The following is a 24,027-nucleotide window of genomic DNA, read 5'->3' on the forward strand; positions in this document are numbered from 1 at the left end:
AGTTCATATCCTTCCTGCTTTTGCACTTTGAGTGGTTTGCTTCGATCCACGTGAGTTTTGCCACCTGCTCATTCCAGTACCCACTGCACAAACCGTTTACTTTGTCTATTACTTCTTCTTGGAATCCTACTACTCCTCCTGCCATGCAGCTCGTGGTAGTTTCTTGCCATCTGCTTGCCACGACCCTCACTCCTTCCAACTTTAGGTATGGTCTCTGCAGGCACTGCACGCTTTTGGGTTTTTGAGCACATTGCAGTTGATCAGGATCCATTACATCCAGTCGCACTCTTTGTGCCTGGAAAGTGCTTTGCAAAAGGTCATTTGGAATAAATATTGAGCCTTCACAACAAGATTTTCTTGTGGCATTAATACCGTGGGGGCTACCAAAGTGTTTGGAATCAAGGAACATACAAAACTGCTTTCATTAAATTAGGTTTGCCCACTGAGCTCATGTCTGCATACCAACTATTACTTAACAATGGATGGTACACATCTTCTATTGTGTCTAACCCAAGACTTTGGTATGGATCGTATTAGGCCCTTCTAATTTGTCTAAACATTTGAGCCATGAAAATGTGAAGCAGGAGGAAAGAAAGTGTCATTTATAGTTCTGTTAGAAAACACATTAGGAAATAATGAGAACATGAAGAAAATTTGCACAATTCCCCATACATTACTGGGTGACAAGTGTATCATTAATAAATGCATTATGCTATGTATCATGGCCCACGTCCGCAGTATTGTTCATTGCAATTGTTCTGTTTGGTAGGGATATATTTACAAAAGCAGTACAATCAGTAGTTAAGGAGCCATTTTTGTTGTGTTCATATTGCTCACCCCCCTTTTTATATGCCCACCCCATATAAAACTACACCCTAAATAAAAGCCCAGTCAAAATATAAACAGCTTATAAACCTGCTGTACAGTGCAGCACACATGTACATGTAGACTGGTACTACGAAGTATTCATGAAAACTAGTATTTTTCTTCTTATAAATGGAATGGTTAGACCCTTGTGCATCCATTTATTTATTTTGTTGAGTGCCCAGACCCAGAGGTATCACAGCGCTACAAGGTTACAGCATAGGTAGGAGAAATACTGTAAAGTGTTACCGACAGTAGGATTCTGGCAAAGTGCAGGTAAGGAACAAGTTACTTACCTGTAACTGTTGTTCTCCAGCATGGGTCTGGCATGGATTCACATGCTCATGAATATTCCCCGTCGTCAGGCTGGGAATCCTCGGTAAAGAAAAAACCAGTATCAGTTTCGTTTCTGATCTGTCTTTCGTAGTAGTAACCAATCACTGATCTCTGCGTCATACTGACCACAGCCAATGACTGCCCTCTACCTAAGCCCCGCATCTGGCAGCCATCTTCAGATTTGGAAGCAGGTGAAGTGGCAGTATGACCAAGTGAAGAGCCGCAGAGGGGTAGGCGGGAGGGTTCGCATGTGAATCCATGCCAGACCCATGCTGGAGAACAACAGTTCCAGGTAAGTAACTTGTTCCTTCTCCAGCATGGGGTCTGGCATGGATTCACATGCTCATGAATAAAGAATACATAGCAGTACCCATATGCACAACCACGGGAGGTGGCAAAAGGCTCAACATTAAGCATCACATCAAACTCAACATTAAGCAATCTTACCTCCTCACCAGGCTCACCTCAGGCGAACAGGTTGCGCAGCACTGCTTGGCCGACCCTGGAATCCCGATCGACGCAGTAGAATTTCGTGAAGGTGTGCGTCGACCTCCACGTAGCAGCCCTGCAAATGTCCAGCAGGGGCACACCAGATAGGAACGCCGTGGTAGCTGCGATCGCTCTGGTGGAATGTGCTCTCGGACGGCCAGGCAGCGGTCGGTTTGCCAACCGGTGACAGTACATGATACAGCCGGAGAGCCATCTGGAAATGGAAGCCTTAGAGAGAGCCTTCCCCTGATTGACAGGTCCAAAGTTCACAAAGAGTTGTGACGTCTTCCGAAAACACTTTGTGCGGTCCAGGTAGAACTTCAGCGCTCTAGCCACATCCAGCGAGTGCAAAGTCCTCTCAGCCGGCGACGAAGGCGACGGGAAAAACACAGGCAACACCAAGGGTTCGTTGAGATGGAAGTCCGACGGCACCTTGGGCATGAAGGAGGGGTGCGTCCTGAGCACCACCCTCGTGTCGTGAAAAGTCAAGTACGGGGCCTTGCAGGAAAGGGCCTGGATCTCTCCCACCCGTCGTGCGGAGGTGATGGCCACAAGAAACGCTGTTTTCCACGACAGGAACGTCAACGGGGCCGAGTGCAGAGGCTCGAACGGAGGTCCCATGAGCTTGGTCAGCACCACGTTGAGCTCCCATGCCGGGGCCGGAGCCTTCACCGGCGGGAATGATCTGAACAGTCCCTTCATGAACTCTTTCACCAGACGATGAGACCACAAGGACGTCCGCCCCGTGGTTCTGGTGTATCGGGAGATCGCAGCAAGATGAATCTTGATGGACGCGTGTGCCAGTCCAGCTTTGGCCAGCGTCAACAGGTACGGCAGTACTTGGGGAGCCGTAATCCTTAGAGGGTTAATCTTCTGTGCGTGGCACCAGACAGAGAACCTCTTCCATTTGTGTCCGTAGCATTTAAGAGTCGAGGACGCCCTGGCCTTTGCAAGAACCTCTCTGCAGTCGGCCGGTATGTCGTATCCTCCAAACTCTAGCGCTGCAGGAGCCAGGCCTGCAAGTTCAGCGACTTCGGGTCGTGGTGGAGGATGGCGCCTCCTTCCCTGGAGAGCAGTTGCGCGTCCACTGGCAGCTTGATTGACGGGGACGCTGACAAGTCCAAAAGGTCCGGGAACCATATCTGCCTCGGCCACGCAGGTGCGACGAGGATCATCCTGCACTGTGACCTCTTGAGCTGGTTGATGAGCCGGATCAGCAGTGGCAATGGAGGGAACGCGTATAGGAACAGGCCCTCCCAGGGGAACGAGAAAGCATCGCCCCTGCTCCTCGGCTGGGGAAACCTGCTGGCGAACCTCCGGCACTTGGAGTTCGTCGCCGTCGCGAACAGGTCGATCTGGGGTGTGCCCCACCGTCGGAAGAGGCGATCCACTAGATCCTGCCGTAGTTCCCACTCGTGGCACGAGCGCAGCTCCCTGCTGAGTGAGTCGGCGATGGTGTTTTTTATCCCTGCCAGATGAAACGGCACCAGAAACATCCTTTGGGCGATGGCCCAATGCCACAGGTCCTGCGCCTCCTTGGACAGTGCTGGGGACCTGGTTCCGCCCTGTTTTCTGATGTAAAACATGGTGGTGGTGTTGTCGGTGAAGATCCTCACCACCTTGCCCTTGAGGGACGGAAGGAAGGACCTGAGGGCCCAAAACACTGCACGGAGCTCCAGGACGTTGATATGGAGGGACTTCTCCGTCGGGAGCCAAAGGCCTCTCGCGTGCAGATTTTCGGTGTGCGCTCCCCACCCTTCCAGGGAGGCATCTGTGGTCACTGTCTCCTGGTGGCCTGGAAGTCCATGCCCGCCGTCAGATGCGGGCGGATGCCCCACCACCGGATCGCTCGTCGGAAACTCTCGTCGAGTGTGATCCTCTCCTCGAAGCCGCCCGTCGTTTGGATCCAGCGCGCCTCCAGGAACTCCTGCAACGGGCGCATCCGGAGCCTGCACATGGGAATGAGGTAGATGCAAGAAGACATCATTCCGAGGAGGGACTTGATGGACCTCACCGTGGCCACGTCGGAAACCAACATCCGCTGTACCTTGCCCAGGATGGCCCTGGTCCTTTCCTCCGACGGGGAGGCCAGAAGGGACACTGTGTCGAGCTTTGCTCCCAGAAACAGTGCGTCTTGCGCGGGTACCAGGTGGGACTTGGCGTAGTTCACGGAGAATCCCAGGTCCGTGAGAAGTTGGACGGTCCTTGCCGTGTGCTCCACGGCGAGCTCCCTCGTCTTGGCTCGGATGAGCCAGTCGTCCAGGTAGGGGTAGGCGTGGATCCCCTCTCGGCGCAGCTGCGCCGCCACTGGTGCAAGGCACTTGGTGAATACCCTGGGTGCCGACCGTAGACCGAAGGGAAGGGCTCTGAACTGATAGTGACGCCTTTGGACCACGAACCTGAGGAATTTTCGGTGCCCCTTTAGGATGGGAATATGGAAGTAGGCATCCTCCAAATCCAACGACGACAGGAAGTTGAACTCCTCCAGCTGACCCAGGACGTGCTGGAGGGTGACCATCCGGAACTTCTGTGCCTTGATGAACTTGTTCAGCCGTCGTAGGTCTAGGATAGGGCGCCATCCTCCAGTCTTCTTCTTCACGAGGAAGTATCTTGAGTAAACTCCGGAGCCCCGAAGCCTCTTTGGGACGAGTTTGATGGCGCCCTTCCTTAGCATCGCCCTTACCTCCCGGAGAAGCTGAGGGACGTGAAGCCCTTTCCTGGCCACAGGGGGTGCTGCGCGGGCACCTTCTTAGAAACTCGAGCGCGTGGCCCTGGGCTAGGGCGTCCAGCACCCAACGGTCGGTGGAGATGGACTCCCACACGCTGACGAAGCTCGCCAGCCGGCCTCCCACCGTGGTGCTTCGGTGGGGGCCCGACCCCACGGCCGGTTCAATCCTGCTTAGACGAGGCTTTGCGCCTTGACCTCCTTGGCGACGACGGCGGGGTCCGCCTGACTTGCCTCGTCCCCTGTAAGCTTCCTGAGACGACGAACGGGCCGCTTGACGGTAGGTGGAAAATCCGCCGCCGGAACCTTTGGAGGCGCCTTTGCCTCCGCCGCTCCGAAAGGGCGGCCGCCGTTGCTGGAGAACCCCGAGAGCCCGGGCCGTCTCCGTGTCCGCTTTAATGGCTTGAAGGGAATCGTCCACTGTTTTCCAAACAGGTTGCTCCCATCGAACGGCATGTCCAGGACTCTGGTCTGTACGTCTTGACGGAAGTCAGTAGCCTTGAGCCATCCACGCCGCCTAAGGCACACGCCGTTGCCCAACTGGCGAAATCCAGTGTCGGCGATGTCCGTCGCAATAGTGATGGCGTGGTCCGACGCCACCTCACCTTCCTGCAAGATCTCCAGGGCATCCGCCCTCTTGTCGTCCGGTAGGAAGTCCAGCAGGGGAGCCAGCTTGTACCACAGCTCCCTGTCATACCGGGCTACGATAGCCAAGGCATAGCCGCCTTAATCGTCGTCGCTGCAGACGAGATGACCCTGCGCCCCATCGTGTCCAATTTCTTTCCCTCACCGTCCGGCGGGGAAGTCGACTTGGAGGCCGCACCCCCCCCCGCTTTCTTCCTGGCCGCCGCGGAGACGACAGAGTCCGGGGTAGGCTGTGCCTGGAGGCACAAGGGGGCCGCGTCCGGGACCCGGTACCTCTTCTCGTACCGGTCTCTTCTAGCCGGCGTCGTGGATGGGTTCTTGAGGAGGGCGAGGCCCTCATCCCAAATATCGTCCAGTAGAGGTACCGCGAGGACCGTCTTCCTCTTGGCCTCGCGCCGCTGATAAAGGAAACCTTCCTTCTTCTCCTCAGGGCAGAGCTGGAAGAGCTCGGATGCACTGGCGATCATGGAGTGAAAAGATCCAATCTCGTCGGGCGGGGAAGCCCGGGTGGGAGGAGACGACGGCAGATCCTCGTCGTACACCTCGTCGTCCGTACCCGTCGCGGCCGTGTCAGTCCCCGTATCATCCCCTCGAGTCGTGGACGGGGAGGAGGGCTGAACGGGGCGCAACGGCTGAAAAGGAGGTGGAGGGTGAATCCTTCTTTTCTTAGGAGGGGGCTGCCCGAATGGCCTGGTTCCGGGTCCCCCGACGGGAGTGGTTCCTCCACTGGTAACGGCAGTCTCGTCCTTATCTCTGAGCATAAGGACTGTATAGCAAACAAAATGGCCGCCGAGTTGTCTCGCGGCACTGGCAGAGGGGAATCCGACGGGCGGTCAGGGGCCCTGTCGGTACCCTCGACGATGTCGTCGTCTCCTGCGTCGGGATCCCTCCCGACGGGCTGGTCTTTTTCCACGCCAACGCCGTGGCTTAAGACCTCGATCAGTTCTTCCTCAGAGGTTGAGGCCGAATCCACGGCGACCTTCTGCCCCCCCTTTTTCTTCTCCGTCGGAGGTTTCACGGGGGTCCTGTCGATGGGCATAAAAGAGGACTCCCTCCGCGGTGGCAGGGAGACTGAGCCCCGAGGTCGCCTCCACAGGCTGAGCCAGGGCCGCCGCGACTGTCTCGATAGAGGCCTTGGCCGGATGGATTAAGGCTTTCACCACCCTTCGTGCGCTCACCGCCTTCTCCTTGAGGGGGGGGGGGGGGAGAAACACTGCCTCGCTCCCCCTCCGGCTTCGAGCTCGACCGGGGCCTCTCCAGGACCTTCGCCGGGTGCTTGGCCTTCCTCTTACCCGACCCAGAGCATTGGCTCGTGGTTGATGGTGCCGGGGAGGGTGCGCCCTGCCTGGCGCCCGTAGAGCCCGACCGTTCGGCGCTCCCGGTGCCAGCGGACTCGCGGTGCTTGGCCTTATGTTGGACCCCCGTCGCCGGGGCGTCCTCAAAGGTCTTAGAAGACCGCTCGGATTTCTTCCTCTTCTTCTCGCCGGACGGGCTCTTCCCTTCCAGCCAGTTGGCGAGACGTTGATGGCGGTCCTTCATGGTCCGCTCCGACATGTTGCTGCAAAACGCACAGTCCTTCTCCACGTGCGTCTTGTCTTCATGTAGGCAGTAAAGACAAAAGGAGTGTTCGTCTTCCTTAAAGACATTCTGCAGCTGGCATCCAGGGCAGACCCTGAACAGCTTTCCGGGCGTCGAGCTTCCCTTCTCCTGGGCCATGACCGAGATGGGCCTGAGAAACTTCTGGAGTCCTCCAAAAGCATAGCTCGACGAATCTTCACCCTTAAGGGGCGTAGACTAATCCGACACGGGTCCCCGTTGATCAGATGGAGTGGGTGGAGCTTGAGGCTCTTTTGACCGAAAAAAACAAAGTTTTTGAGAAAAAACGTGATAGCACTAACGCTCGAGAGCAATAGCACGAGGATCCCAACACATGAACGTGCGGTATAAATCTCAAGATGGCTGCCAGAGGCGGGGCTTAGGTAGAGGGCAGTCATTGGCTGTGGTCAGTATGACGCAGAGATCAGTGATTGGTTACAACTACGAAAGACAGATCAGAAACGAAACTGATACTGGTTTTTTCTTTACCGAGGATTCCCAGCCTGACGACGGGGAATATTCATGAGCATGTGAATCCATGCCAGACCCCATGCTGGAGAATAGAGGTTATATCATAGCTGAGGGTGTGGTACATTTCAGGTGAAGATTTAAAATAAAAAAATAAAACATTGTATTGGTTTATAACAACAATGCAACTTACAGATGTCAATAAATGAACCATAACATTAAGCATCAATAGTGTCTGTATACTTTTTACAACCTCCCCAACTCCTCCACCCAACCCCAGCCTATCCAACCCCCGATACTATCACATTCCACCATCTGTCACTAACCCAACATTGGTATAAACTCTTCATATCTCGGGGGAACCTACCACCCCCCCCCCCCGGCTGTGCCATTAACTAATACCGACAAGTCTTGTATAAGTTGCTTCCAGGAATCTAGGGAAACACTTTGTTCATCTAGGCTGCCACGGGCGCCTCCTACCATTCAGCAGTTTCTGCTTTCGACCACTTTAGGAGGTCCCTCCACCATAGGCACAACTCCGGTCCCTTATGCGCTTTCCATCCCATAGCTATCCTATGTTTAGCCAGTATATATGCAAAGTCTTTTAGTTAACTAACGTGTTTCGCCTGCTTAGGGCATACAAAAATACCCAACATGCAAGCCTCAGGGGAACCTTCATCCAATATTATACCTCTAGCAGCCAGGGCTCGAGCCATCTCCTCTCAAAAGTGCCTAATCTTTGAACACGCCCAAAACGTGTAGTAAATCTGTATCAATCATTTTGCATTTCGGACAAACCTGTTCTGTCGCTCTGCTAAATTTGGTGATCTTTGGGTCCTTTTTGGGTTGGATCAATTGGAGCTTTGCATTTCTAGAAACCTTTTTATGGTACGCTAAAGGTAAAGCATCAGTCAGTTGCTCCTGTAAGTCTGCCTCCCAGTTGCGTTCGGTCTGTGCCATCATATCATCCGATCTAGACAGTAACAGCTAGTATAGCTGTGACACCTTGTGTCCCCCTTCTGAAATGTCATACAATGTCTCTATAATCTCACCCTCATGTAATATCCCTTCAGTGACAGGCCATCTGCTCTGCACCCTTTGAAGTAATACTGCATATGCAATGTACTGTCCTGCGTGTATTCCTGTTTCAGAGGCGAGTATGTCGAAATCCATTGGTTTACCATCCCACAATAGGTTGCCCACTGTCATCCCACCCATCGGTTCCCAATATTTCCTCACCTTCAATCCGAGTTGTGAATCTTCACATTTTAGCGACATTAGTGGTACTTGGGGGAAATATGGCGAGTCTAGCTCTACGCCATGCTTCTTTGCCCAGATTCAGGAGTAGCGGAAGGTCCGGGGTGCGTGACCTAACGGTTCATATTATTTCTTTCAAGAGGAATGGAGTACAATGTGGCTGTAATAAGGTGTCTTGGGACTGCTCATCGGATAACCACTTTGCCACAAATTCTTATTGGCACACCATAAAGTAAGCCTCAAAGTGCGAGGCGCCAATTCCACCCTGGGCATACGGCTTTTGCAATTTAGCAAGGCCCATACGCCATCTTGAGTTATGCCACAGGATACTACAACATTGTGTCTAACCTCTTAAAGAAGCTTCTAGGTATACTATAAGGCACATTGGTAAAGTGGAGGTGCCTCGGTAGCACCACCATCTTCAACAGCGTCACTCAGCAACAGCTTCGCCCAGAAAACCATGGATTGCTCCCTTTTATCCACCGCTTTCACCATGTTTTGTAGGTGTTCTGTCCTGGGGTCATGGAACATATCTACCCCTAAATATCTAAATATAGCTACCTCCCATTTAAATCGGCAGTAATGGCAACCCGTCTAGTGCTTTCCCTTTGTACCCTGCTAAGGGGAATAAGCATGACTTTTGAGCATTAATTGTGATACCTTATAAGGCCGCATATCGCTCCAACACAACTAGAATATACTAGAGATTAGTTTTGGGATGTTGCAAGTATAAGGGCATATCATCAACATACAGGGAAAGCAAATGAGTATTGCCACGTATAGTTATGCCAGCATCCTGATATTCCTTGTGAAGATACATCGCAAGCAGCTCCAAGGCTAGTATAAATAGCATAGGCGACCACGGACACCCCTGCCTGGTACCTTTACTTAATTGCCATTGATCTGAAATGCACCCACTGGTCTTAACCCTAGCAATCGGGCTAGCCCTTCAACGCTGCTAGCAGCCATGGCCACCTGACCAAATCAAATGCTTTAACTGCATCAAGTGAAGCCACCATATATTGATGTGTACTAGCTTGCGTGTAGTCGATGATATGGCGCAACCTCCTGATGTTACATGTACTATTTCTATTCGGGACAGATCCAGATTGGTCTGGGTGGATTAATTTAGATATTTCCGGCTTCAGTATATTGGCTAATAAGGCTGTAAGTATCTTCCTATCTTGATTAAGTAACGATAGGGGCCTGTAAGAAACACAGACGTCCTCCGGCTTGTTGGGCTTCAGCAGTGGAACAATCATGGATTCCCTTAGCGATGCTGGCAACATTCCCCACTCCAACGTCTAATTTAGAATTTCTAACAATGGGGCACCACTTCTACCATTAATTCTTTGTAGAATTCACTGGGTAACCCATCCGCTCCCAGAGCGTTGCCTGTCGGAAACCCCTGTAAGGTGGATTCCAGTTCCTCCACCATTATGGGTTCCTCCAGCCTACTTGCTGCCTCTGTCTCTAGTTTGGGGGGAACGTTATCTGCTCCATCGCCTTACCAATCTCTGCTAGTTGCCTTGGCAACATCTCCGACGATAGCCCTCTATAGTAATCCCCCCCCCCCAGGGAGCCAACATCATTCAGGCAGAGATGGTGTGTAGCCATCCATGCCTGGATGATGCTGTAGATCTTATTGATGTTGGTAGAATCTAATTTGTGACCGCCGGTGAGTTTGATGAGGGCTTGCGTATCATCAGTGAAGTTTCTGTACAGGATTTTTAGGCTGTCCAAGTGTTCGAAGAGTGGCTTTGTGTTCCTATTGTACAGTGTGTGTGACGGCAGAATGCTTGTGGGACACCGTAGTAGACTGCGACAGTTGCTTCGGTCCCGGTGAAGACCCTGGAGGATCGTCCGGATAGGAGGGAGAAATAAGAGAGAGAGAGAAACCGAGAGGAAGAGAGAAATAGTGAGAGCGAGAACTTTCTGTGCAAAACAATGAATAGCAGCATTTTTATATATTTGTAGAGGTAGGTTTGTTGCAGAACCTTTTAAAAACTGAAATCAGCAATAGACACAAAACTGGTAGGAAACATGCCATTACACATTTCTTGAAAAACAGTCCCCGAAGGAGACATTAAGTGCAGTGCCTAATCTGCCCAATTATTCTGCAAAGCTTTGGCGGGGGGTGCATTGTGAACATCAGACATGTGCAGCCAACACCGTAATTAAACAAATTTACCGCAAGGGGAGTAGCATAAACCTATCTAGGCGCACTCCACCGGCAGACGAAGTTCTTTATGAAGACACGGTCGCCAGGGAAAAGCTGGAGGGGTGGCGACCTAGGTGAAGAATCAGATGAAGCTGTCAGGGCTAAAACCAAAACCAGGCCAAGACAAGGGGCACAGAGGGGCATGGTGGGGATTGTGATGCTTAGACAGGGCGTAAGGACTATGTCTAGAAAGTTACACCCATATAAAAGGCTCCTGTGCCCCTTTTGTAGAAGCCCTAAAAGGCTGTTTCCCAGCAGATGCTGTCTCCGGACTACAATTCCCAGCATGCCCGGGGTCGCTATGGACCAATCAGGAGCTACGCGCATGCGCAAGCCCCGAGGCACGGGGCTTGCGCTTGAGACTTCGGAGAGAGAGGACGTGCAGAGCCCAGCTCCAGCAGAATCACTCGCGAGGGGCCCAGCCCCACCAGAGAAGCAGCCCGGCCCCTCACTCTCACAAGATAAGTCCTTTTACCCATCTTGGGAATCTGAGGGATCGGGGGAGAAGCACAGGGGGCCATTGCTCGCCCATTCCCATCCCCTGCGCCTACCAAGAAGATAAGTGGGCGTGTATTTGGCGCGTCGCCATACCGCGATTGTGTTGTTGTGGGGAAGTGAAGTGTACGGAAATATCCGCACCCAACTAGTGCGTGTTCCCTCCTCCTGGGACCAGGGAGAACAAGGCGCACAGGAGGCGAAAACACACGTGGCAACTTTCCGCGGTGGTCTGAAGGAAGACCCCTGTGGAAGATAGCGCTGGCAATTTCCATATCAGGAACAAGTGGAAAAAAGCCCAGAAGAGTGGCGTAACCTTGGCATACTCATCCGCGAACAGAGTTCGGATGGCTGCAATGAACGTTGTGTGGCTTGAACGTGTATGAGGAATGAGTGTGAATGTTATCTGAACTCAGAGGACAAAATGTTAACTCGTGTTATTTCTTTTAGCTTGGACCAGCTGTGAAACACTACGGACCTGCCACAAGACTTGACGGCTCTACCACGGACAGGAAACTGAAAACCAGAGTTAAGTTTGCATGCTGGAAAATAATGCTATTTAGTTGTGGACTGATCTATGTGCATGGGCTCGACTTTGTAAGGTTAACCAGTGAGGGGCCTAAGTCCGGAGATGTGGTATTGGTGTGCGAACAGCTACTTGGTACCAAGTACATCAAAAGTGTGCAATAGTCAGCCCTTTTTCATTAAAATACCCCTTCCTATCCACAACCTCTACTCAACCCTCAATCCGGTTTCCCAAAACTCCCACAACCTATCCAACCAGCGAGACCCTAACCCTCCTTCCCTGCTCTGGTCCGGGTTGCCTGTGTAAGCTTTGACTTGCAGGCTCCACGACCATAGTGGGGTTGGTTGGTATTGCGTCACTCCTGTGCCTTGGACCAGAGTGCCTTGACAGAAGCGCTGGTAGTTTCGTCAGTCCTTGGCAGTGCAATCTGTCGAGAGAGATCTTTTATGACTTTAGTTAAGGCACACAAGCTGTGAAATGTGTCCGCATAAATAGACTCTGCCCTGTAAGCATCAGATGCTCTCCTGATTGTAGATTGGGGCGTGTGCATGCAGCGCCCCGTTAACACCACATCCCTGGTGTGTGCATACTGAACAAAGCAAAGGGCAAGCAGTGCACCCAAAATGTCTTTAAGGTGCTGCTAAACTTGGATAATTTACTCTTTAGAAGACAGTTTATCCTCTCCACAACCCCATTGGCCTGGGGGTGGTAAATGGTACACATCTTATGTTTGATGCCCAATAATGCTGCGATTTCCTTGAAAAGTTAATTAAAGAAGTGAGCACCGTTATCGGACCTGATTACGTCGCACACGCCCCAACGAGGAAAACCTCTTGTGCATCCAGATTGTACGTCCATTTTGCATCTGGGTGCACATAAGGACCAGCCTCCACCCACTGTGAGAAAGGAAACAACTATTATGAGGTAACGAGACCTGTTACATCTTTCACTCATATCCACTTATGTAATTCACGGAATGGCCCAGCAGGGTGGAGCAGTGTACCTCAATTAGTTTGTAAAGTAAAACCAGTGCTATAAGTCTGACATGTGGTACAGGTAACCATTTTAGTTATTGCCTCCTGCAGATTGGGGACAAACCAGTCCGCCTGTATATCTGCTGCAATGTGTTGCTTGGATACATGGGAAGGGTGATGCAGCTGATCAAATGCGACTAGCAGCAACTCATGTGGCATAACTGCTTTGCTCGATGTTTCCTGTCCTGTCACCACAATAAATCTGTGGGGGACTGTTTGCATCCTCTTTTCACCCACAATTCCTTTTCTTCCTCCTGCGGCGCTTGGTCCTGTAACAATTAGTTGTCCAATCGGTCTGGCAACTGCTCTTTGCTCTGTGCTACTACTGGGAACTCAGATGTTTGGTACTCCGAGTTATGCCACTTACTTCACTGCCGCGTTACCGAGTGAGACCTTGTCTGTGTTATTTGTATGGACGGTGCATTTCACCACCGCCGGCAGCGAGGGCTGGACAGGGCATCGATAAGTTTATCCAACAATGCTGCATGCTGTACTGGGGACCCGTCAGCCCTCCTAAACCCACTTCTCTTCCAACATGCAAGCCCCGAGTGCAACATAGTGGTGACATACACAGATGCTGAGTAAATAATGACACAGCATCATCGAGATGCTAGGCGCACCATCACTATCCCAGTATGCCTTAAGCCTGTGTCCAGGTCAATAGTTGCTGACCCGTCAAAGAAGAGCATCCCCCATACCCTTTGTGCAGTATTTCCCTTGCTTTTGGGATATCGTCCTCTTCTCCCTCAAATGTTACACAATTGTGCCTGGCAAGGTCATCTTCTGTGCATGGTTCTGTTAAAAGGTGGCATGGTTAACAGTTTTACACCTCACTATATGAATTTTCGGGTTGGACATGATTCTCATATGCGGATGCCCGTTGTGTAGTTCGCACTGATTTAGAGCGATCCAAGATGGCGAACGCTGCATGCTTTATGTACAGTGTTACGGAGCATCCCATGACAATTGCAGAACTCTTCTCAATCGCAAATGCAGCCACGGGAATAGCCTGTTCGCATGGGAACTGGTTCTGCATTACAGAATCTAGCACCCCATTGTAGTAGGCCAATGGCTCTTGTGCAAGTACCACAGTCATCAATTGACCATTGGAATCGGAGAACAGATCAAACTTGTGCGTAATCTGGGGTAGCTAGCTGGCCGTCGATAGGACCTCCTTTAGATCATTAAAACTGTTGACCATGTCTTCTGTCCATGCAATCATGGTCTCATTGCTGGACCTCCTCGAGGTCCTGCAGCAGAGATCTGGGATATGCTGCATAACTTGGAATCCATGCTCTGCAATAAATTACACAACCCTAAATATGTCTGCATTTCTTTGACAGTTTTGGGCTGAGGAGTGCTGCGCACTGTGGCAGCGCGATCGGGTATGATTTTCTTCCCTTATACCAATATCAATAGCCCTAAATAGAGCACTTCTTGGAGGCAATATTGCAATTTTGCCTTGCACCCCCTTATATGCCAGCAGCTGCACGAGGATAGATTCCTCCGGCAATGCTGCTCACTGTCACTGCACACCAAGGGTCGTCAACATACTGGATGATGGTACTGGGCACTTGAGTCGGCATAAAATATTCTGTTGGAAATACTGGGGGACTCACAGTAGCCCTGAGGTAATCTAGTGTGCTCGAAACGCACCCCCCATGCGTAAACGCAGTGAGGTACCGCGAATCAGGTTGCAGTGGTATGGAGAAGATTTTAAGATAGATCACAGTGAAATAGGTTGCCTCTTTGGGAATGCTGCACAGTATCGTTGCGGGTTCGGAACCACAGGAAATTCTATCTGACCAATGTCGTTCAGGGGGCAAAGGTCCTGGATTATTCTCCAACTCCCCTTTTGCCTTTTTGATCGGGTAGATAATGGTTGCATGGAGGGATGGAAAATACTATTATTCCCCGATTCAGGAGGGCCGTGATGGCCTCCTGTATTCCATCCTCCACCTCTTCATCTCTCAGCACAACAGTGCGTCTGGCTTGAGTGTTATTCGTACTTACTCCCTGCAAGAGCACTACATCGTGGGCATTGGTTGTCCATAATTTCTCTGGGACCTGCTCTAGGTCGGTCTCCATTAAGGGGGTGGAGCGACAAGGGCCATCAAGGTACACTGCACCTTGCGATACTGCACCATGATCTCACAGGGTATGCACATTGCTAACAATCTCTCACTCGTCAACCCTGCCCTCGAACAATTTGGCATCTGTCACTTCCTGGAGGGGCACCGTTGGGTCCAATATACTTTCCCAACCACAACAGTCATTTTAGCCGACACAACTAGGCCCTGCAAATTCAGGGTTACTATTGTATCTGCCACAAGCTCCAGTGTTACCAAAGGCCAAAAGATGAAATCCGAAGGTATAAGCAAGATTTACCAATCTGGGGCATTGCATCAAGCAGTACCGGTATTGCATAGACAAAAATGTCCGGGTCTACAGGAATGTGTAGTATCCTATATGTGATGAATGATGTCTGTGTGAGTGCAGGGGCCTTGCAGAATGCTCTAGTGGAGCTTGGAGTGTTGGGGGCACCTGGAAGTTCCACAATTTACGGTTAGGGACTTGGAGCTGGGCAAGGAACCAGGGTGGAGGCCTACGACTATCTCTCCTGTTTACTACCTATACTATGGAATCAAGAAGTAAATAAAGCATGTTTCTATTCTTACTTACCTGGGTCAGCCTGGTTCCTGTTCCTTGTTGTTACTGGCCCAGGGCAGATCCTGCAGGAGGCAGGATACATCAGGATGCCGTGGACCACCACCTCCCCTCCTCGGGTCCGAATGACCATTCCCCTTGAGGCACACATGTCTGGGTTGGCGCAGACTTCCCTTCGGTCTGTAAAGGAAATGGTCATGTTCAGCTTGCTCAACAAATCCCGTCCCAACACATGAATGGGGGATGCTTCAGAGTATAGTAAGGGTACATAAACGCACCACCGTCCCTTCTATTTTGATGGCTATGTTCCAACAGCCCCGGAAAATCCCAGCGTGTTTAGTGTTCACCTGATAGCGGGATGTTCCCCTCACTGATGCATGATTTAGTAGTGGCACCTGCGTCGACCATAAAGATGAACTGCTCGTTACTATTACCCATCTCAGCACCCACCAAGGGTTCCTCGTCCTGGACAAGTCTGGGCACGCAAGAGCTTTCTGTGAACTGTTCTAAACGAGTAGGCGTTGGTACCTGGGAACATAAAAGGGCCCCCCCCCAAAACACTGACCCTTTGATAAGGCGCTATCATTCAGTTTGGCACTGTATTGGACGTGGGCATTTGGCCCCCGTATAAGGTATTCTGTTGGGCCATTTGTGGTTGTGTATTAGGCAGTGCTTGTGCCTGCATGTGAGGGGGTTTTGGTGGTAACTGGGTATAAGCCTGGTGTATTTCATAGGGTATAGCAGTGAACATCGGGGGTTGTGAGGAAACATGGCTGTGGCATTGCAGGGGCTGGTTGTACGGGTTATAGCCTGCTCTCTGCCTAGTTCTACACTCTTGCAAAATGTCCCCACTTCCCACAGCTCCAGCACTGAGAAGGTCCCTTACCACCTGCAACCCCATCCCACCAAGCCCCCCTCTCCCCATCTGGAACCCTCATCTTCCCCCCCCTGCTGACCTCATTGGTGCCATTCAGAATACTGAGGTTGCGTTCCACCGTTCCCATTCCACTGTCTTCCGCCTGGCCAGAACGCGGCTATTCTCACGTCTGTGCGTGCAGCAGTCTGCTCTGCCAAATCAGCTTCTGCGTTTGTTGTCACTGGCCCTTAAAGTACTATTTTGGCTCGCTTTTTCTGCACTAGTTTCGCTTCCTCAGCCTGCAATCTCTGAGCAGTTTCCTTTTCTCGTTCCTAATTCTTTTACAATGGAGTAAAATGATTGTCTGAATTTCGGCAAACCCCTAGCCTCTACGCCCACTATCTTATAGAGTGTTTTCTGCACTTCCTTTGGTAAACATCTCTTAATGACAAAATATGGAACTAATCGATCCCACTGGTCGACGGTCTATGCGCTCCACATCTCCTGCAATTGTAAAATGTACTGAGCAGGGTATTCATTGTGCCCCCATAGTATACTGCATTATGAAATGCAAGTCTGGTGTGTGTCAGGGTAAGCTTGCCGCAGTGCATCCCACACTTGTGCTCCATTATTAAACGGGGCCCCATCATGTGCATCATCTAGTTTTACTCTTAGGAACCCTGCCATAACTCACATGTCCCGAGGCTGGTATCCCACAATTGCAACAAGTACACTTGTGATGTCCCCCACCGCCAGAGGAATTTCAGCTGTCTGTTTCTCAAATGCGTATATCCACTTCTCAGTCCAGGCAGTAAGGGACTGGAACACCTTGATCAATCAAATTATTTTTAGCCATCTGAGCCTACAGCGCATAATGCGTCCTTCCAAGCCCTTTATGCAACAGTGGCAGTTGCTTGCCCATTCCTCGCTCCTGCGCTGTTTGGCTCTTCCCTTTTTCCTTGCCACTGCTACCCGCACAAATCTGTTCCACAATTGTGGTCCCCACAAATTCAACTCGGGGCGAGATCTCTGGCGCCTACTGGGCATCCTCCTCCTCATCTTCCAACTCATCCACAGTATCCCACTCTCCTTCCCGCAGCTCCCTATCTGACCGTAGAGTCCCATATCCTACACTTTCCGCTCTGCAATCGCCACCCTTTCCCCTCTCCATGTGCACATCCTTTTTCGCGGTGCTACCCAATCTGAACAAAATGCCCCCACCCTCCACTCATCTAGGCAGCGTCCTGGTTTGCTCTCCCCTTCCTTCATTGCCGTCAAGTGGGTCAGCTGTGCTCGAGTCCCCTCCAGTGCCTCCTCCAACTCTACTGCGTTTTACTTTAACTTTCCCATTGAATAATGCTGTTTGATGCTGGTAAATAAAGGGTTGGGGCCGTAGCAGATGGGTGCACATACTTTGGATCTGTGTACCCTGTGGCTGGGCAAGAAGTAAGCGGGTACAGCCACTCTCTGGGCGCAGGCTGAGGCGCTTCTTCTGGCACTGTTGCATTCACTACGCTTGGGGTGACACTATTATCTAGCCGGGATGTACACCCGGCAGTGTCCTCTATGTCCTCCACCATTTTCCACAAATCTAAAACCTCTTTCCGCTTCTGTAGTCATTTACCTTTATATTTAGCAGCTAGGAACGTACTCATGTGCTCCAATATCTCCCTATTATTAGTCCCTTGCTCCGGCCAAGGGCAGGGCATTCACCCCCCCATGGGTTTCTGTCGCCAACTGACTGATACTTCTCTATTCTATCCCTGCACAATGGTAATGCACTATGCATGTACTCGCATCACCCCCAAATTGACAATCGTATTTTCAAAAAACGTATGTCACGTGCAATATTCGTAGTCACTACCAGTCCTCCAATCCCACCTCTGAACCGCCCCCTGTCCGCTCCCCCCTTCGTGTACACTTCCACACACTTACAACAATTCCACAGGCACCACCCTCGACCTCCACTAAATTCATAATAAAATACACTAAAACAACAAACAAAAATAATAAGCTAAAACAACCACTACTATTTTGTCTCCTTCCCCCACCCGAAATATATTGGGCACAGGAATCTGAGCTCTCTATACAGCGCTCCTACTTTTGTATCCTTATCACACAAAAAAGGCGCCACCTTCTCCCCTCACCCATGAAGATTCCCACACTCCTGTTTTCCAGTTATCTCCTCAATAAAAATGACGGTAAAAACAAAACCTCGCCATGTGGCCTTTCACACTCTCCTTCTACGCACGTATACTGCACACACCCCACTCACTCCCGTCGCCCATTGTTGTCACTCGCAAGAGCTATACGTACATCAGCGTGTTCACCCGAGCAGGGTCCCAATAATGACTCTGCACCCTCCTCTGAGCCATGCGCCCACTCCAAAGAGCAGACAGCAATTCTGTAAAAACAGCTTCTGTACACCACTGTGGGTTGCTCGCTTGGTAGTGGTCACTGTAGATGGGTGCGGCCCCTCCAGAGATGTGGCCTGGAAGCCTCCGCCTTCGCGGGGGAGGGGGTCACTGGAATCACGTTGGGGTCACCAGAAATATAGAGAAACCCCTCAACCCTCACACCAGAAAAATACAACTCGCTAGGGAAAAAGGCCCAGCACACTTCTTGCAAGGGGAACAAAGCTTTATTCTCACAAAAATAGAAATGTGCCAACAAAGTACTCTGCTGCCAAGAAACGTTCTGCCAATATCAGTACGAGCAACACTTTATGAAGGCACACAGCGTCTTCAGTGACATAAATTATATAAATGTACAAATCCGCTTGGCTGGTTGTTCAAGACCCTATACATAGGCTACCTGCTCCAGAAGGGATGCCAGGCCATTGGTCCCAGCCGTTTCTGTCCATCTTCCACATGGGTTCCTCCTTGCGCGTTATCAGGCATGAAGCTACAATTAATTGGCAATTATGTAAAGAAAAACAATACAAGCTCTATCTCTGACCTCTTGTACTGCAGGCGTGGGCTAAGCGGATACTTCAAGGCCATTGCTTCTAACAAACTACAGCTCGATTCTAGACACGTTGGCGCCCAACCAAAGCTCCCCACCCTTGTTTTAGCTATGTTGCTTTATCCCTCCAGGCACCTCGCAGCACAAATCACATGACCTATAGTGACGGCAACTGGTCCCTCTTTCAGATTGATTGGGGGTTTAAACAGTTTTATGGTGGGTGGTCTGGCACTGACATATACCTTGGAATGCTAGGGTCTTGAGATGGGGGCATCCGAGTACTATTACTTCGAGCTGGGTCATGGAAGGTAAGAGGCTCGTGCCCTCCTCATGGGATCGCTATTCGCAGAGCGCTCAACCCCATTGTGGCCTTGCAGGGCGCATTCCTTCTGGGATAAAAAAAACTTGCAACATGAGACCATGATGGTTCTATGAATCTCTGTAGCCCTGGTCTTTCTCACGCCAGAATCTATTCCCTATTCTTGCATGCATACACTTATTTCCATGTGCATGTGGCTTGAGCCGCGACCCTGGCTGCAGTGCAGAAGTAGGCCTCGATTTCAATATGGCTACCATCTAAGATGGCGTTTGGTTCCCCATGTACAGAAAAACAAATACATACCACCGTCCCTGCACTACAGCCCCCGTTAGCACCCGCCCCCTTACACCTGTACTCTACCAGAGTCCCTACTGCACACTTCCAGGCCTTTCCATAATCCGAAAGTGCTGGGGGTCCTGGGACGATTGTCCACCCTCGCCAACACCACTGTTGATATCAAACATCAAAATTACATGGTCTGTCTTCATCGATACTGGTTTGCTCTTCATATTTGGAAAGAAGGCCGTAAGAGCTAAAAAAATATTGCCTTTAATTTCATAGAATCGGTGTGTTGACTATGAGCCTCATGAGACCAAAACACTCACTCGTCTGAGATCTGTGCATTTTCAGTCTGACCAGAGGCACAGCTTGTACACAGGAGGCCATGAGAGAAAGTAGCTGTTGAAACCACTGTGTGCTGCTAGAGAGTTCAGGAACAAAGAGCATGTCTTCTGAATGTTTGTGATTCCCTCTGTCGTTGGAAAAACCCTTCCCGTGTGAGTCTCCCAGTAGAAGCCGACAAATGTCAGGTCGTTTGCAACCATCAAGGACGACTTCCACCAGTTGACCAACAGGTCCAGATAAAAATATATACAAATGAAACACCAAGAAATTGATGTTGGGTTTAAAAAGGCTTGAAAAAATAAACCCTCTCACCTGAAATGTGAAAGTAGAAGAGTCCATTTTAGCGAAGTCACATTCAGCAATGCCACCCAGTTGCAATCACTGGACGTTCACCTCCAGTTCCAAGCCACACCAGCAAGGAATTGTGGATATGAACATTAGCCCAAATTCAAATATGTATCTCCAGGAAATTGTCTTGGAGGGTAGTGCTATTGACCCAAGACAGACATTTTCCAAAGCTGTTAGGACAACTACATACCTGGTTTCACCCTTACTAGGGATCATTAGTGTAGTATAGGGCTGTCAGGACTATACTGAACGGACGATCCTCCTAATTTGCATACCCACAATGCCTTGCTGATGTGGCTCGGAACTGGAGGTGAACTTCCAGTGATGGCTATCGTGTTGCGTTGTGGACTGCAATCTGCCTTTATCTAGGAGCACCAGCGTTCCAGCTACGGAAACTGCAAAGAATCAAAAATGCTGCGGCCCGCCTGCTCATAAGATTCCCACTTAGAGAACACATCAGCCCTACAAAGCGTCCTCCATTTGCTCCCTATTGGTTGACGCACTACTTTTAAATCCATGTGCATCACTCACCGTGGCATCCACAACACCGGCCCAAAATTCATCCAAGACAAAGTTGCTTGCTATAATCCCTCAAGGAAAATCAAATCTGGTTCAGCATCTGTCCTACTTGGCCCACATTACAACTGTACCAGACTGGGTGGCTCCTCTTTCTCTGTCCAAGCACCCATCAACTGGAACACCCTGGCCCTGCACAACCGCAACATTGACCATCACTTGGCATTCAGAAAGGTCCTCAAAACCTGGCTTTTCCCTTCCTCCTCTTGAAACCATTTCACACTCTATACCGTCAATACGCGCATAGAAACACTGGCCCAAACTCAACACCACACCTACCCATCCAAACCTCCATGGATGCCGGCAGCATTCGCAGTGGCAAACAGTGACAAAGTCGCCCCCTCTTCCCCAAAGCACAGACAATTGCACATCACTCCCCTGTCCCTCCGGGCCCTCTCCCACAGCTCAAGCTCTCAACCTAAGGAGCCCACAACTGACCAGACCAGCCAATTGCATTGGAACTAGAAAAACAACATCGAAGATAAACTCTGGACAAAAGCTGCAGGCACGGCCACCCATCCATGCACTTTAGAATGCAGCAATGACTATGCAATTCAGGTCTAGCAGCTCGCATAGCCATCCACACTGAAACCCCTGACGTACCTCAACACCACTGCCATTAGCATACAGCGTTAACCTACGGAAAATATCAGTCTAGCTGGGCACACATCGAATCTCCAGCACTAACACTATATCCTACACCAACAACAGCACCTGCCCATATGCCCGAGCTATGGCTGCTTAAAGGAGCCCAGCCAGCCCAAGTCCTAACTCAGCAAAAGGAATACATGCATCTTTAAATGAACTCTTAGAATCTCACACACACAGAGTACGGTCACAGAGGGCGTTCGAACCACAAAGCAGCGCATTGACGCCATACAAATGGGGACTATATAAATGAGGACTACAAAACAATACACACACAAACACAGGACATCATTTTGGTAAATATCCTGGGTGCATTATTCCGGTCAAAAAGAAGTACTTGGTTACTGAAAGTAGAGACCACCAATGCAACAACGCAGAAACCTGCAGTGAGGGGCCCACATTCGGATGTGGATCCTTCAGATCCACTGCACAGATCAGTCTCCCTGTTGAAGAGGAGAATGGATCTGGGCTGGAGTGATCATCTTTATTTTTTCTAGGAGGAGATACAGGCTGAAATCCTCCAAATCCAAAATGGTGCGCAGGCCGCCTGGTTGGATTTTTGCACCAAAAAGAGCCTGAAATAAAACCGTTGTCCCCTTTCCGTGAATGGCACTTACTCTACGACTCTCATTGAGAAACTTGGAATTTCATTCAAGAAAGGGGATTGATCTGCATTGGGGGCAATCTGAAACCCCTGCTGCCCACTACAATCACCTACAGATAGTTGGGGGTGGTTTTACTGTACTTGATGTTCAGGGAAATTCTCCACCTACTGTGGGATCTTCTCATTTATTTTGATTCTCCTCTGTGGCTGGAGAGGCTCCAGATGCTGGGGCTAAGGGAGAGAAAATCCCTCGAACCGAGGACTTTTGTTGCTTTTTCGTCCTGTTTTAGTGGTGAGGGTCCAAGCTTTCTTTTTTGAGAACGCCTAGTCCATCGTATGGTGGAACAAATCCACCCCATGAAAGGGATGGTCAACGACCTTATCAGGGACCCTCTTTGTAAACTTGGTAGCAAGAAGCCACACTAGCCTACAGGTGTCTGCATCTCTGGTGCCTTCTATTAAAGAGGTATACACATGACGAGCCTCCATCTCTAGGAAGCCCTGGGTGATCACTCTAGCATCCACTAGACCTCATTTATCCTGTTCAAGATGTACAGGCGAAATATACTTTTCAAACTACAATGGATAACGTCAGATTTGGTTGCCGTTGCCAGTAATGCTGTAGCATTAGCCTGGCGTAATTACAGTGCAGAGTTGGTATAGACTTTCTTGCCTAGAGCTTCAAGGGCTCGTCTTCCTTACTCAAAATATTCGGAGCAGAGGAAGAAGCCAGTCTGCAATACAAAAGGATAGCCACCATTACTGACCAGGGCGGCCGGGGACAAGAACGTAGACTTGCTCAGTCTGCATCAGTCATAGCAAAGTAACTGAGTCTGGCTTTGTCCACATCTTTCTCGCTTCAGTGAGAATGTCTTTCTGTAGGCCAATGACATACCTTTATTGCCCTTATTGAAATGGCTCCTAGCAGGACTCCCGCTTGAGTAGGAGGGTATTCCAGGATGGGAATATCCAGAAAGTTTAACAAATCCAAAAGCAGGTCATGGAATACTCTTGCACAAGAAGGCATCTCCTCTTCTTCCTGTAGAGCGTCATCCTGCTGATCTGTGGGACACACAGACGGGTCATTAGAAAAAGGTATTGGCCCAATTAGTGGAAGAGGTGCCACCGGAGTCGTCTTAGTGATGTTTACTGGCTGAGTAGGCTCTAATACTTTTTCCACAGGTTTGGGTGGATCTTGGTTTTAGAATTTAGTCCTGAAACAAATATCTTTAAAGTAATATTTCACTGGTTCCGAATGCATGATAGCTTGGAATCTGGTAAAGAAAGTATTTTCTGATGACTGGCTACTCCTACCCGGACGATGAGGCAAAGGTTGGTTGCCAGGTCAGCATAGCTAGCGATCTGTACCGCCGGTTAGGTAGCTCAGTGGGTTGAGCGCTCGCTGCTGCGATCGGAGCGTGATCTGCAGGTCGCAGGTTCGAATCCCGGCAAGGCCAACTCAGCCTTTCATCCTTCCGAGGTCGATAAATGAGCACCAATTTCGGTTGGGTGATATTGAATGCAAATATGTGCTCTGTAAAGCGGTTTGGATTAAGGCGCTATATAAATAACACACCATTATCATTATTACATATAATATAGATGAGAAGATGTGGGGGCTAACAACAAGGTTGGTGGTAGAGACATCTGTGTTGGTGCTGACCATTCCACTTTTGGCGCAAACAGCCTTTTTCCCATAGAAAGGCACTAGGGTTAGACCTAGGTCGCGAATCAGTAGACCCCACGATGGAAGAGGACTATGAAC

General features: G+C 50.3%; 1 protein-coding gene across 3 annotated transcripts in view; it reads right to left on the minus strand.

Annotated features, from left to right (window-relative positions):
• Positions 1-24,027, minus strand: part of ACVR2A (activin A receptor type 2A) — an 853,417-nt gene that overhangs the window by 686,782 nt on the left and 142,608 nt on the right. For 2 of the 3 annotated variants that reach the window (XM_069616514.1, XM_069616513.1), the window contains exon 2: positions 15,339-15,503. The exons of the other annotated variant lie outside the window; for it this stretch is intronic. In XM_069616514.1, the coding sequence (XP_069472615.1) occupies positions 15,339-15,503 (165 nt within the window). The remainder of the gene's footprint in view (positions 1-15,338; positions 15,504-24,027) is intronic. 3 annotated transcript variants of the gene reach the window in all.

The sequence above is a fragment of the Ambystoma mexicanum genome, chromosome 9, assembly GCF_040938575.1.
Source record: "Ambystoma mexicanum isolate Mex_15411 chromosome 9, UKY_AmexF1_1, whole genome shotgun sequence".
Lineage (NCBI taxonomy): Eukaryota > Metazoa > Chordata > Amphibia > Caudata > Ambystomatidae > Ambystoma > Ambystoma mexicanum.